The sequence below is a fragment of the Choloepus didactylus genome, chromosome 24 (genome assembly GCF_015220235.1).
Source record: "Choloepus didactylus isolate mChoDid1 chromosome 24, mChoDid1.pri, whole genome shotgun sequence".
Lineage (NCBI taxonomy): Eukaryota > Metazoa > Chordata > Mammalia > Pilosa > Megalonychidae > Choloepus > Choloepus didactylus.
In genome coordinates, this window is record NC_051330.1 from 17,647,187 (window position 1) to 17,662,389 (window position 15,203).

General features: G+C 42.0%; 2 protein-coding genes across 5 annotated transcripts in view; both read right to left on the reverse strand.

Annotated features, from left to right (window-relative positions):
• The window catches only part of LOC119519873 (WT1 associated protein), a 50,439-nt gene that overhangs the window by 32,258 nt on the left and 2,978 nt on the right, over nucleotides 1-15,203 (reverse strand). The window contains exons 2-3 of one of the 4 annotated variants that reach the window (XM_037817620.1): nucleotides 7,036-7,131; nucleotides 6,213-6,899 (exon numbers count right to left, since the gene is read on the reverse strand). The exons of 2 other annotated variants lie outside the window; for them this stretch is intronic. The gene's annotated coding sequence lies outside the window, so the exon portion shown is untranslated. Of the gene's footprint in view, nucleotides 1-5,902; nucleotides 6,094-6,212; nucleotides 6,900-7,035; nucleotides 7,132-15,203 lie in introns of those variants that run through there. One more of the 4 variants, XM_037817619.1, reaches the window with a different exon arrangement.
• LOC119519874 (protein lin-28 homolog A-like) lies at nucleotides 10,977-11,842 on the reverse strand. The gene has a single exon (XM_037817622.1). The coding sequence runs from the start codon at nucleotides 11,683-11,685 to the stop codon at nucleotides 11,068-11,070; it is 618 nt and encodes a 205-aa protein (XP_037673550.1). The 5' UTR covers nucleotides 11,686-11,842; the 3' UTR covers nucleotides 10,977-11,067.

Sequence of the window (15,203 nt, forward strand, 5' to 3'; positions counted from 1 at the left end):
AAAAAAAAAAAAATCATATATTGATCATACAAATTTCTGGCTTAATTCTTCCCACTAATCATCTTATCATTGGATGTAGCAACCAAACAAAAACTTGATTATATCAGTTGTTTCTAAGCTAATCAAGTTGAAATTCTCTGATGAACACATACCTATGAAGCCATGACCATAGTTCTACAATTTAAGGTCTGTATACTTTTTTTTTTCTTTGAATTGGTCCCTGCCTACCTTACACCCCTTTGCTGTCCAATTTATAATTTCTGCTGCAGTTACATAAAGCTGCTTAGTGACTAACTTTATCTAGTGTCATTGATTCCAATCACTTGGGAAACCCTCTACCATATTTATCTCCACTGAGTTCAAGATTCTTTAGCACGATTTTAATATGCAATCTCTCCATTAGACTGCAAACTCTTCAAATACCTAAATCAAACCTGGCATTTCCTTGAAATTTCCCATATGTCCAGAGCTAAATATTGTAGGTAAATATTGATAAATATTTTAATTTAAAAAAAAAAAACAAAAAACTTGGATGGATATGGTGTGTGAATATACTTCAATAAAATTGCAATAAAAAACTATAAAACAATTTTAGCCACCTGAAGTGTACAATTAGCTATCATATAAGTATGTATGTGTATAAATGTGTAAGTCACTATTCCTACTAAATCCTTCCAAAGTCTCCCTACTTCACTGAAAATAGTACATGGCACTCCCTTGCTATCCCGTTATCTGGCTTTATTTTTCTTTGTAGCTCCTACCACAACCTGACATTTCATAAACTTACCTGTTTGCTTACTGCCTGATCCCCTCCTCCCCCATTATAAAGCAAGCACCATAAAGGAATGTTTTGTTCAATGCTGACAACTCCCTGCATAGTACATAATAGGTACTCAACAACATGTTAAATGAAAGGATAAACAAATGAACCTGCTGCAGTTACTAGTAAAATAATGAGCTAAAAAAAAAAAAAAAAAAAACAAAAAAACTTCTCCTAGATTCAACCGAGGCTACCATACTGTTATTTAAGAATTTAAGAATAAACATGGAACTTCATATAACAGATACTATGGTAGAAACAGAGATCTACTTGAGAGTTTGAAAACATAGCTAAATTTATCACCAAGGCTAGGTATTCTACCTATTATCAACTTACTGGGCGCACTTACTACTCAGTATGTGTAATTTTAGTTGCAAAACTTAAGTATGATGGGTGTCAGTCAACATAAAGATTAAATTCCAGTTTGCAAACTTTAGTGTATGCTTCTGCAATGATACTTTTTTTAATATAGATAAGTATCAGAGTCTTATTCTGTTAAAATAAAAGCAACTGCAAGGTTCTCAGCAATCAAGATGATGCTAACCTGCTTTTTTTTTCGTTTTTTTAATCTTCATTTTATTGAGATATATTCACATACCATGCAGTCATACAAAACAAATTGTACATTCGATTGTTCACAGTACCATTACCTAGTTGTACATTCATCACCTAAATCAATCCCTGACACCTTCATTAGCACACACACAAAAATAATAATAATAATAATTAAAGTGAAAAAGAGCAATTGAAGTAAAAAAGAACACTGGGTACCTTTGTTTGTTTGTTTGTTTCCTTCCCCTATTTTTCTACTCATCCATCCATAAACTAGACAAAGGGGAGTGTGGTCCTTATGGTTTTCCCAATCCCATTGTCACCCCTCATAAGCTACATTTTTATACAATTGTCTTCGAGATTCATGGGTTCTGGGTTGTAGTTTGATAGTTTCAGGTATCCACCACCAGCTACCCCAATTCTTTAGAACCTAAAAAGGGTTGTCTAAAGTGTGCGTAAGAGTGCCCACCAGAGTGACCTCTCGGCTCCTTTTGGAATCTCTCTGCTACTGAAGCTTATTTCATTTCCTTTCACATCCCCCTTTTGGTCAAGAAGATGTTCTCCGTCCCACGATGCCAGGTCTAGATTCCTCCCCGGGAGTCATATTCCACGTTGCCAGGGAGATTCACTCCCCTGGGTGTCTGATCCCACGTAGGGGGGCAGGGCAGTGATTTCACCTTTCAAGTTGGCTTAGCTAGAGAGAGAGGGCCACATCTGAGCAACAAAGAAGCATTCGGGAGGAGGCTCTTAGGCACAATTATAGAGAGGCCTAGCCTCTCCTTTGCAGCAACCGTCTTCCCAAGGGTAAAACCTACGGTAGAGGGCTCAACCCATCAAACCACCAGTTCCCTATGTCTGTGGTCATGGCTAACCTGCTTTTAAGGGGCACTGAAAGGACTGGGAAACACATGAAGTATCGATAATCATGTTTTAAAAAAAAAATACAACAAAAAAAACAACCATGGCAATTTTTTTTTCTTTTTTTTTAGCACAACTGACCAGCAAAATAATCATCTCAAGCAAATAAGTAAATTCTAGATTCACATAGCATACAGACAATGGATATTTCAAACCCTGGCTTCACTTCTTAGAACATTCTATTCTTCAATCAGAAAAATGGAATGACTGAAACCAAATAAAATTGTCTGAAAGGTACTTGGAGTTCAATCATGAAACTTGAATGAAAAGAAGATGACTATATTACACTCAGGGCTATGAGTCTCACACTTATTTAATAATCAGAATTTTTCAAAGGCAATGTTAACAACCCATTTTCCAGAAAACGAAAATGAATGTTAGTCACGTAATGAATTAGCCCAGGTTAAAAGAGCTATCAATTAATAAATGAGGGATCAGGACCCCAAATTCAGCATCACCCAAAAGTTGGTAACTCCCCTTTTCAACATGAATGAGTTAGGGTGGTCAATGCCTAGATATCCCCGAAGTTCGGGAAAGTGATTAAACTAGAGGAAGGGGTAACAACAGACAAGATGGAATTTAACAAAGGATTATGAATACTGATTGCTATACAATTTTCTTTCTCTTAGTTGCGAGGATATTAGAATGGCTAGATAGAATTGAAATGGTGGAATTGTAACCCATAGCATCCTTTGAAATCTGTTCTATAGTTAACTGTTAAATTATAATTCGAAAATTATCACCCTTTTGTATGTGTATTTCACAATAAGGAAATAACTGAAACTATGAAACTCATAACATTTTTGGAAATTTCCTATATAACCACTTGTTAAATCATTCTTTGAAAGATATTATCTTTTTGCATATATGTTATATTTCACAACAAGAAAATAACTGAAACTGGAACTGTAACCTGTAACATTCTTTGAAATTTGCTAAGTACTCATTAAGTTGCACTTGGAAAGTTATCACTTCTATGTATATACATTATATTCTACAAAAAAAAAATATAATTAAAACAAAAAGTTGGTAACAGATGAAGACGGATAATTTTCCCACTCGCCCCATCCCCAAAGATGATTAGCTAAAGTAGAGAATGCAGAAGAAAAGCAAATTAGAAAAAATTCAAAATTGGCCAATTTGGCTACAGTTGAGATTACATGGTTTTAAAATTACAAAAGTGTTTCGGTTACTTATGTGGATAATTCAGATATAATGTCAGAATCATCATCTACTCGTGATGCCTCAGTCCTGAGAAACAGATTATTCCTTTTTGGTTGGCAGGATGCCCTAGCATCTCAGCTCCTAATTTCCCTGGCTTTTAGCATTATGATCCTAAATTATGCAACTTAGTTCCATCCGAACAGAGAGGCAAGCACCAGACAAGGTACCTTTAGTAAAAATAAGTATGTATCTGGATGAAAGAAATCACAACAGATTATAAGAAACCAATAATCTGACATCATACTAGCCTTGGCACTGCAGTAGGAAGTCACAAACTGGAAGACTATCTTTTCCTGACTCTTCTAGCTATCAGCCACAAGTGATCTTGAGCAAGTCACTTAACTCTTTGGGCTTCGCTTACTAAATTAGCAAAGAGGGGCTACAAATTTTGCCTACCTTACAAAATGCTGCAAATGTCAGTGCTTTCAATGACATAAAGTGCCATACAACAAATAAGGAATTTTTCAAACAAAATACTAATATGAACACAAAAGACAACCTTATCATGTATTTAATAAAGATTAAATTCCAGGAACTATATTTTCGAGGATAGAGAACACTTATTTACAGCACTGAATTCTGGTCTGATGGAACACCTTAAGATTATACCTAATGCATTGTACTTATTCTGGGAATATTAGAGTTTTTCTCTGATAAGCTTAGTAACTACAAGAAATAGAAAATATTTAGAGGCAGAAAAATGGGGAGGGGGGTAAGTTTTAAGAAGAATAAAACCAAGAAACTATCTTAGGTCTTGTTTTGCTAAAGAACCCTCCAACATATAAAATGCTGAATACCAAAATAACATATACACTATATAAAAATGAGCAAGATCACTAGGTAAACAATATTGCTAAGGAAACAATATGAGGAAATTCTATAATACATACATATAAGACCATAATGGACTGTGAAAGATGTAATGTACTATAAAAACAAAATTATTACAACTCTCACCTTACTACCCTAAGGCTACTACAAATTTTCTGTATCATCTAAACATACTTATTTTTGACAAACAAGGCACAAAAATATTTTGAGCAAACATGACTTTAAATTGGAAAGCTAGATACTATGGATTTCTATAAATTAGATGAACCAAGTAAAAACCAGCAGTGCCTGGGACTCACTATTTTTATTACCTTTGTCCTTTAGGACTTAGAAACTTAGTTACTTTGCTTTCTTAGGCAAGATCTAAAAGACTCCAGAAACACGCCTACTCAAACCCTTAAAATTTAACTCAACCGTATCAGCACGCCACCTTGTGGACTGCAATTTCTTTACCCAACTTGCCTGTTAAAGATACTAGAGAATGACAAGTGCAAATAGTAAGTAACATTTGGCCACTTTGAAAAGATTTTCATAGTTTTTTCTTAATGGGACTGAACTACAAAAAAATACAAATGACAACTGCAAACAGTAAGTAACATTTGGCCACTTTGAAAACATTTTCATACAGTTTTTTCTTAATGGGACTGAACTACAAAAAATAAGTGTGTCTACAACATAGAAAATTTAAATGGTCAAAATTAAAAAAAAAAATCAACAGGTAAAACTTTGTGGTGACAGACCCACGACTTCCACTTATAATAATAGCAACGAAATTAACTAAATTCAAAGCGATGGAAAACTAGATAAGACGAGCAGAAACACAACTCAATACTTCAACGTGCAAAATAACAGATTTTTACTTTTTAAAAAACAAGTTTAATTCCGATTTTAACATAGTTCTTTAGGTTCATGCATCCAGTTGACTTTATTCATGATCAAAACGAGAACTTTGGCTTTCCCACTATGTGTTCCCTACTGAATTATTCTTAGACATCCAAGGTGAGACTTTAAAATTTCACGGAAATCTCGAAACAATTTAATTTAGAATTATTTTCTGACTCGGAACGCATGACAAGGGTTTAAAAATGGAAGTCTACAGGAGGCTGTACCTGCATCGATAATCTACTGCGTGATAAGAAATTTAGGTAAAGAAGGCTTATTTCCCTCCCTTGCTGAGCTCGTTTGCGCCGCCGGGTCCTCCAGACCCAGCGGGAAGGGAGAGGGGGCGAAGCAGGCGAGGAGAGGGCAAGCAGGGCCAGCCGGCCCGGCCTCCGCGAGGGGCTGGCCTTCCGGCCCACCCGAGGGACCCGCCTCGCTCCCGGGTCCCGGGAAAGCCGCACTGAGGAAAAATGGCCTCGGGGCGGCGGAAGCGTCCCCGCAGCCGGGACGGGGAGCGGCTAACGGGAGGTCGGCGCGGCTCGGAGGTCGACAACCCGAGGCCCTTGGGTCTGGCCGCCCCCTCCCGGGACGGGAGAGGCCGGGAGCGCCTCGGTCCTCCGGCCTTTAGCGGAACGCGATGCCTTTCTGCGGCGCTGCCGCGGCCGGGCCCGCACCTACCTCTCCGGGCCGAGGCCGCGCCGGCGCCGCCAGGTCACATAGGCCGAGGCCGCGCTCCCAGCCCGCGGCCCGTTGGGCCCAGCTCGCCGCCCCCGACCGCGCTGCTCCTCGGGCCGCAGCCCCGGCTCTCCCCTTTATTTGCGGGTCTCGCTGCCACAAAATGGCGCCGAGGGAGGAAATGAGGCTCCGTCCCCCACCCCCACCCTCCTGCGCTCGCGCCCCGCCCCCCGCCGGCCCCGCCCTGCTGGCCCCTCAGCCGGGCACTGGAGCGCAGTCGCAGCTCCGCCATGTTCGCGCCTCAGCCACTCACTGAGAGGTCGCCTCCTGGACGCGGCTGCGGCTGCCTGCCCGCCGCCGGGCCGCGCCCAGGGAGGAGAGAAGACGAGAGCGGCGGTGTGCCGACAGAGGGCCCCGAGGCACCAGTGGAGGAGCTTTCCCTCCGTCGGACGGCCCGGCCCCTTCCCCGGGTCTAGGCGCGCGCCCTCGGCCGCCGAATCTGACAGGAGCGTAGGGGGAGGGGGAGGGGGAGGAACGCGAAGCAGTGCGCGGGAGGGGGCGGTGAGGAGGGCCGGGCGCGGAGGAGGTCGGAGTTCAGTCGCGGGGCATCACGGGAAGAGTGGCGGGGTCGTCGGCGGGCCTGAGAGGGTGGACCTCTTGCCGGTACCAGCTGCGGCTGGGGCGCGGACCGTGGCGGAGGGATCCGGGCGAGGGCGGCGCGCCCATTGGCCTCATTGTGTCGGACCCCGCCCTGGCGATGCTTCCGCGAGCGGGTGGTCCAGGTGTAATGTCAGGCTCCGGAGGTCTGCTCGCTTCGCTTAACTTCGTTTTGATCGTTTTTGAGATTATTAGAAACCGATGCCCCCTCGTGGGTCGTGCGATGCAGCATCATGACCTCTTGGTTCGCCCCTCCTTGGCATCTCTGAAGACGAAACCAAGGCGCTATTGTTCTCTGACAGATGGACGGTTGTGTCTCGCCAGCCCCTCTCGGTGCGCCTTGCTAATGCAGAAAGGAGGCGAAGGGGAACCCGGTGAGCTTTTCGTAAATCCGATAAAAGAAATTTTGTAACTTGAATAGATTCCTTTTAGCAAGACTTGATGTTGTCTGGCCCAGTTAATAAGAACGAAGGTTTTACCTGGTAAGAATGAAAACGACGTCTTAGCACTTTCGGGAAGGGTCAGGTAATTCTTTGAACTGGTCAGCCTCCTCCGGCCTTACCAAACAAGGTGCCCTGAAGTGAGACGATTTATAAAGATAAAATTATACGAGAGATCTTCAAAGGTCTATTCCCAGTGAATCAGATCAATCTGGAAAAAAACCATTTGCAAATCGTGTAACAGGAGCTCTTAAAAACTGAAAAGAAACCAAAATCCTTAAAGCAAAGTGGGCAAGGACGTGAAAAGACAGTTCACAGCAAAAGAATAGCAATTGTCCTTAAACAGAAAAAGATGCTCAACGTTGATTATACTAGAAAGGCACGTTAAAGTTGCAGTAATCAGACTGGCAAAAACCACACTTTGGAATCACAAGGCTGTGGAGAAACGTGCTTGCAAATTTTCTAGTGGGTATGGAAAGTGATTCAAGCTCTACGGAATACCAAAGTTACATGTGCATTTACCCTTAAACCTTGCAATTCCATTTCTAACCCTAACCTTATTCTGAGCCTACACTTGCACAAATAGAAACAAAATATACACAAGCCTATTCATTGTAGAACTATTTGTCATAGGAAATGTTTGGAAATAACACAAATGCCCATTCATAGGAACTGATTGGGTATGATACGTTCATACAGTGGAATTCAATGTGGCCATAAAAAAGAATGAGGAAGATATGTATTGCTTTGGAGTGAGTCCCAGGATATAATAAGTGATTTAGAGTGACCCCCAGGTGCATACTTACTTGGGGGTTGGGTGGGTGGTAGACAAATAATGGAAGGATATCTTAGGAACTAATAAAAATAATTTCCTGTAGAGAGTAGAGGGGATAGAATTAGGAGGAAGACTTCTCTATGAACTTTTCAAGTTTTACGTAGGCAATATGGAAATAAAGGAAACAAAGTAAACCCTAAAGTTGAAAGCAAATTGAAACAAGGAAACCTAACTCTACATCAAATTGGTACTATAACTTTGTTGCACTGAGATAAGAATTACTCCCTGGGGCTTTTGACCACCGTACTTTCAAGTTTATCTTTTTTTTCCCCCAAGGGGGCACTGCTGTCAGGAAGCATGCCCAAGGCAGTGCTATTTCTTTTTTTCACAGAAGAACTTTCTTATATTTGTGCAATTAACCACAGTCATCATCCACAACAGGTTTCACTATGTTATACAGTTTTATCCATGTTTTATCCATGTTATGATATGTTACCCATGTTTTATACTCTAGCTTTTCTTCTAGTGACATACACGACCCTAGACTTTGCTTTTTTTTTTTGCCTCTGTAAAATTTCTTTTTTTAAATTCAGTTTTATTGAGATATATTCACATATCATACAGTCATCCATGGTGTACAATCAGCTGTTCACAGTGCTATCCTATAGTTGTGCATTCATCACCCCAATCTTTTTTTTTTTTTTTTTTTTTTTTCGGTACCAATAAGTCTTTATTTATTCATTGTATTATCCCAGAAAAAATGGGGAAGGGGAAAGGGTCAGCATGTGTTACAAAATGATAGCAGAAGGGGAAATACCCAGTACAAAATCAACCATCAGATAAACGTTCCCAGTGATAGTGTCATCAAAGCCCAAGGGGGCTCAGTCTCCTGCAGTTCAGGAATGAGGGAAGGGATTAGGGAACAGACAGGTATACGCTTTCCTACCCTCCCTTCATCCCCATAAATTCAAGATTCCACAAAGCTTTGGTTTCTAGCAGTAAACATGGAGTTACATTCTTCCGTCTCCTGTTAAACAATCGTGTGGCCACTTTGACATAAGTTTCTTGCACCTGCATAAAAGTTCCTGAGTGACTTGGATATACATTCATCTTCCCTCTTTGAATCTCTTACTTCCACTTTCTACATGGAACCACCACCCCCACACACACACCCATTGTTTCTCTCTATCCTAGGATTAAGTAGGTTTGGTCAATCCAAGTACAGCAGCATTAAACTTTTGGCATGAATCACATCAAGGAATGGTCTTAATTCAGAAGGTTGGGAATGAGGGATGGAGGGTTCCTAGATTCCTCAGGTCTTCTGCATAAGTCGTTGAAGAGTTGTGGAGATAACCCCAAAATTATGTGTATGGGGGGTTGGGGAGAGGGAACTGGAAAGGGAAAGGGGCAATGGGGTAAGTTTTTAGTACAGAAGGTCTAGTCCAAAATTGGAAATAAGGGAAGGAGAACACAAAAGAAAGGATAGTTCAAGATCCCCACTTCAAAGAGTGGCTCCCAAGCATGTTTCAGATCTTTTTGCCTGGTGCAGAATCTTTTGTCAAAGATGCTTTGGCTATTTTTCTTTCACAAAAAAAAAAAAAAAAAAAAAAGAAGTTTGTAAACAATAAAAACCCCAAAAGAACATGAAGAAAGACCAACACATTATATTTACACAAATTAGGCCACCTAGCAATCACCAAATCAGCGACTCGTGAAGTTCTACAAAGCCCAGACAAATACAATAACTAGAGGGGGGCAGCATTTGGGGGAGACAAGAACCCAGGATCAGACACACATCACCCAATGCGTTCTATTGCATTTGCCCCGTTTCAACACAGTGAGGTAGGTTTGCAGTGATCCCACAACATGTAAACGAAACCCCCTTTCTCCTTTAGCTACTGTGACACTATAATCAGTACTGCAGCAGGGTAGGACATTGGCTCTGGGTCCCACGAAGAAGCCTTCACTGATGGTCTCTTTGGAAGCCAAGCAGGAAAAGTCCAGACATTTGAAAGGTTAAGAATTTTAGTCTTTGCTTCATACATCCATCCTTGGACACATACACACCCACACACCCACTGTGCATGGCAGGCCCAGCCTAATCCAGAGAAGGATGGATCTGGTGTCCCAAGCCAAGTCCTGTGCCCTATGATTAAGAGATTACCAACATATGGATTAAGGAAACAGGAATCCCTTATTACATATATTGGTAACTCTCACCTAATCTTGGCTTCTTCTCTTGACCTCTAACCTGGTCAAGCTTCTCCTAACCTCTCTGCACCATCTTCCCACTTAAACTAATTTCCAATCTTCCAGTAGGAGATCAAGTCATGGGGCCACCCAATTAAAACAGTCTCCCATAAAGGGAGGGATTTCAAGAGGACACTATGGCAGAAAAGCCAGCTCTAATTGGCAAAAATGAGGTTGTTCAAGTAGTTGTTCTTTGTGGTGATAAAGCAACAAAATAAAAAAGTATTCCTGCTGTGCAGACCTGGAGCTGCTGCTGACTTATCCCTGAGATTGTTCATGTACCTGAGAACACAGTGCAGGAATGAGGGCCTTAGATTAAAATATACAAAAATACAAAACCAGATATTTATATTACAAAAAAAAAAGTTAAAATGCACAAGATACGTCATTCGCACACAGCTAGTGCAGTTGGCATCCTGGAGAAAGTGGGACCCAAGGTGCAGTTATCCAAGGGAGCAAATAAATAAAATTGTATTGGCCCAGAATGGGGTAGTGAGCTTAGGAGCAGTTGGTCTGCAGGTGTCCCACCAACCATCCCTTTTGCCTGTCATCACAACCCACTGCTTAGGATAGTTCCCAGCACCCTGACTCAAGAGAGGGTTATGAGACAAGACATGGAAAAACCCTGTTCCACCCCTGAGATTCCCTCCCACAGAATGTATTGGCTCCTGCGTTGGGTCCATCAAACTGCTCTCATCTTTTCACTCTGGCATGAGAAATTTTATAAATCCTCTTTCAAAAGAAAACTTCCCTGTCCAGGCCACTGTCATAAAATGAGAGATTCTAGAGTATATCGTGCAGGCTCTAAGGGTATTTCTCCTGAAAGCCCTCACATGTATTTGGATAGAGCATGGTTGGAATTCCTTTGCCTCACCCCCTCCCACACCAAGATGGAAGAGAGGGTGATCCTATGGACCCCAGCCTGAGATAAATGGCAGTGCCAGCTGCCCCCTACCCACCCTCTCCCACTTTCTCCACTCTGCCGATTGATGCCTGCTCCTTGGAACTTCCTAATCACAAAAGGATTGCCCCCACGCACTGTAGGCTCAATTCTGGGCCTCTGGGAGCAGGGCAGGGCTGTGGATCTCTTCTTCTTCCTCCCGAAAGTAGGAGGGCTTTCCCTGTGAGCTGGGCACCTGCTGGGCCTTCAGTGGACATGAGGCCACCATATGGCTGATGCTTTGGCAGAAGTGACATTTCTTGGGCTGGGGTGGCAGCTTGCATTCCTTGGCATGATGGTCTAGACCTCCACAATTGTAGCACCTGTCTCCTTTTGATCTGTGCTTCTGCATGTTCTTCCCCTTAGGCCGTCTCTCACTCCCAATACAGAACACCCCACCAGGTCCAGTGACACGGATAGATTCCAGGCCCTTGGCAGACTTCTTAAAGGTGAACTCCACTGCCTCACCCTCCTTCAGGCTCCGGAAGCCCTCCATGTGCAACTTACTCTGATGCACAAAGACGTCCACAGGGGGGTCGAGCGCGACCCCGGCGCGGGCGGTCATGGACAGGAAGCCGAACCCCATGCGCACGTTGAACCACTTACAGATGCCGGCACCGTGCAGCAGCTGCGGCTCCCCGGCCTCCCCGGCCGCGTTCTCCGGCGCCTCCTCCGCCGCCTTGGTGCAGCCACCTGCAAACTGCTGGTTGGACACGGAGCCCATGGTCGTCGCCTGAGCCCGCGGCCCTGGGCCCCTGGTCGGGCGGCTGCTGGCCCCAGAGAAGTCCGGAGGCAAAGGGGTGGTTCGGAGAAGAGGCAGCTACATCTTCCCCGGCACCACCCCAATCTATTTTTAAACATTTTCTTTACACCAGAAAGAATCAGAATCATAATAAAAAATAAAAATAAAGAACACCCAAATCACCCCCCACCATCCCACTCTATTTTTCATTTAGGTTTTGTCCCCATTTTGCCACTCATCCATCCATACACTGGATAAAAGGAGTATGATCCATAAGGTTTTCACAATCACACTGTCACCCCTTGTAAGCTATATTGTTATACAATCATCTTCAAGAGTCAAGGCTACTGGGTTAGAGTCTGGTAGTTTCAGGTATTTACTTCTAGCTAGTCCAATATATTGAAACCTAACAAGTGTTATCTATATAGAGCGTAAGAATGTCCACCAGATAGACTTCTCTTTTTAACCATACTCACTCTCACAGTATATACTTTGGTGGGATATATTCTAAGGAATCTTTGGCTGCATTCACTGGTTTATAACTAACGGTAATATCATTATGTGGTTTTGAAACTACATCGTAGGATAACACTAATATTTTAGCATCATTATGTGTAAAGAATTTCAATATAAGAGAAAATTAGATCCAAGTACAGAATCAAACATCAGAAAAACAATACTAAGTTTAAGTTGGAAATATAAACTTGAACATATGATTATAAAAATATATTTCCTAATTCTGTGCACTTCAAGGGCTTAGAAGCAGTCAGTTGACCTACTGTCCTGGGCAAATCAGAATAGTTGGTCACAATACAGTAATAAGAACACACCTAGCACCAAGATTTTAGTTTCTGTTCCAGTTTGCTAAGGCTGCCAGAATGCAAAATAACAGAAATGGATTGGCTTTTATAAAGGGGGTTAATAGTTTACACGTACACAGTTCTAAGGCCATAAAAGCATCCCAAGTAAGGCGTCAACAAAAGGATACCTTCACTGAAGAAATGCCAGTGGCATACAGAATATCTCTGTCAGCTGGGAAGGCACATGGCTGGCGTCTGCTGGTCCTTTGCTCCCAGGTTGCATTACTTTCAGCTTCTAATTTCAGTGTCTTTCTCCTTAGACAGCTATGGGTTCTCACTTTGCTTCTCCGGGACAAACTCTGTACTTCATCTCTTAGCATCTCCAGATGTCTGGGTCTGTGTCAGCTCTGAGAGCCCTCTTTCTCTGTGAGCTCTCTTAAGGACTCCAGTAAACTAATTATCACCCACCTTGAATGGGCAGGGTCACACCTCCATGGAAATAACTTGGTCCAAGTTCCCACCCTCAATTGGGTGGGTCACATCTCCACGGAAACAACCAAATCAAAAGGTCCCACCCACAATTAGTCTGCCCCCTCAAGATTGCATTAAAGAACATGACTTTGTATAGGGTACATAACAGATTCAAATCAGCACAGTCTCTAATTTCCATTTCCCACTAAAAAGATCCAAAGCTCCTGGAGAATTGGCTGATTCTGGTTTGGGGGCAAGGAAAGTACAAGATGAGTCTGCGACATTTTGTTTTGTGCCAGAATGCTAAGAAATTCCTTAGGCTAATGAGGGTATGTCAACAGGGCATAGGAGAACAAGCAAAAGCAATGTATAATGATAGAAATCAAATCACTGGTTGGCTGTTATGGGAAGGGGGGGAAGGAATTGACTGGAAAGGGGCATGAAGGAACTTGTAGGTGAGATAAAAATGTTCTATGTCATGATTAGGGTAGTGAATACCCAAGTATGTATGTTTTTCAAAATTTTATCAAACAGTACCATTAAAATGATTACATTTTTGTGTGTGCAAATTTTACTTCAAGTAAATTTTAAAAGTACTCAGGAGCCTACTTGAAGGGTCTTCCACAGGCCAATTTTAGGGCAATTTGAGTATCAAAAAGAAAATGATTATAATTGATTATAAATACTGAATTAAAAATATCTATGACTTTAGTTATACTCAAAGGGAGAGAGGGGAAAAACTATTTTTTTCCATCATTTCTGGTGACTGTTACACCAACTTCTTACTCTGAAAATTGATTAACAAAGGAAAAAATAGCATTTTACCCTGCCTTTTTAAAAAGGATGACTGGTTTATCCCCAGTTGATGAGGAAAAACTCTTCTTTACAGGATGCCAGCTAATAAATTTAGAATAAATGGTACAATTAGAAAATAACCATCATGCAAACCCCAGTGAAATAATTGATTCAAGCAAGGATTTTCAATGGGACTTTAAACCTTTAGGTAAAAGATTACTGGGAAGTGGAAAATTTGTGTGGCGCCCAAGTATCACCTGTTCTAGTTTGCTAATGCTGCCGGAGTGCAAAACACCAGAAATAGATTGGCTTTTATAAAAGGAGGTTTATTTGGTTACACAGTTACAGTCTTAAGGCCATAAAGTGTCCAAGGTAATGCATGAACAATCGGGTACCTTCACTGGAGGATGGCCAATAGTGTCCGGAAAACCTCTGTTAGCTGGGAAGGCATGTGGCTGGTGTCTGCTCCAGAATTCTGGTTTTAAAATGGCTTTCTCCCAGGACGTTCCTCTCTAGGCCTCAGCTTCTCTCCAAAATGTCACTCTCAGTTGCTCTTGGGGCATTTGTCCTCTTTTAGCTTCTCGGGAGCAAAAGTCTGCTTTCAAAGGCCGTCTCCAAAATGTCTCTGTAAGCCGAACCTCCTCTCTCAGTTCCAGTGCATTCTTCAAAGTGTCCCTCTTGGCTGTAGCAGCTTGCTCCTTCTGTCTGATCTTATATAGTGCTCCAGTAATTTATTTCAGACCCACCCTGAATGGGTAGGCCAACACCTCCATGAAAGTTATCCAATCAGAGTCATCACCCACAGTTGGGTGGAGCACATCTCCATGGAAACTACTCAAAGAATTACAATCTAATTAACACTGATAGGTCTGCCCCCACAAGATTACATCAAAGATAATGGCGTTTGGGGGGACATAATACATTCAGACTGGCACATCACCCCACAGTTTATCTAAGTGTCTAGAAGAAAAAACACCTTTATAGCAGAGCCATCTGGTGGTCACCAGCTGAAACAAGTGCTCCAATTTGTTATAAGTAATAGTGGGACAACCTGATAATATGTACCTCTGGTTTACAGAAAATACAGGAAAAAGAGAATGACTACTAGTGCAAATCTAACATAATACTAGAAAAATTCATTATTCCAAAAAAACTTTAGGAAACTATGAGCAAAAAGTATTTACTGAGCACCTCAGTTAGAGTTAGCACAGCCCTCAGTATCAATGCCCTACCAGCTTCAAGCTACCCTTTCAAATAAGATATCAGTATATGGCAAAAGTCACTTACATATTACTGTTGTAAATAGTATGTGCAATTGAGTTAGGTTGACATTAAATAAATTGGCCACTTCTTCCCCATAAACCTACGACTTAGCCTATAGCTTATATTCCTACTACTTTGATTTAGGAGTTACCTAAGAAATGACTGAGAAGA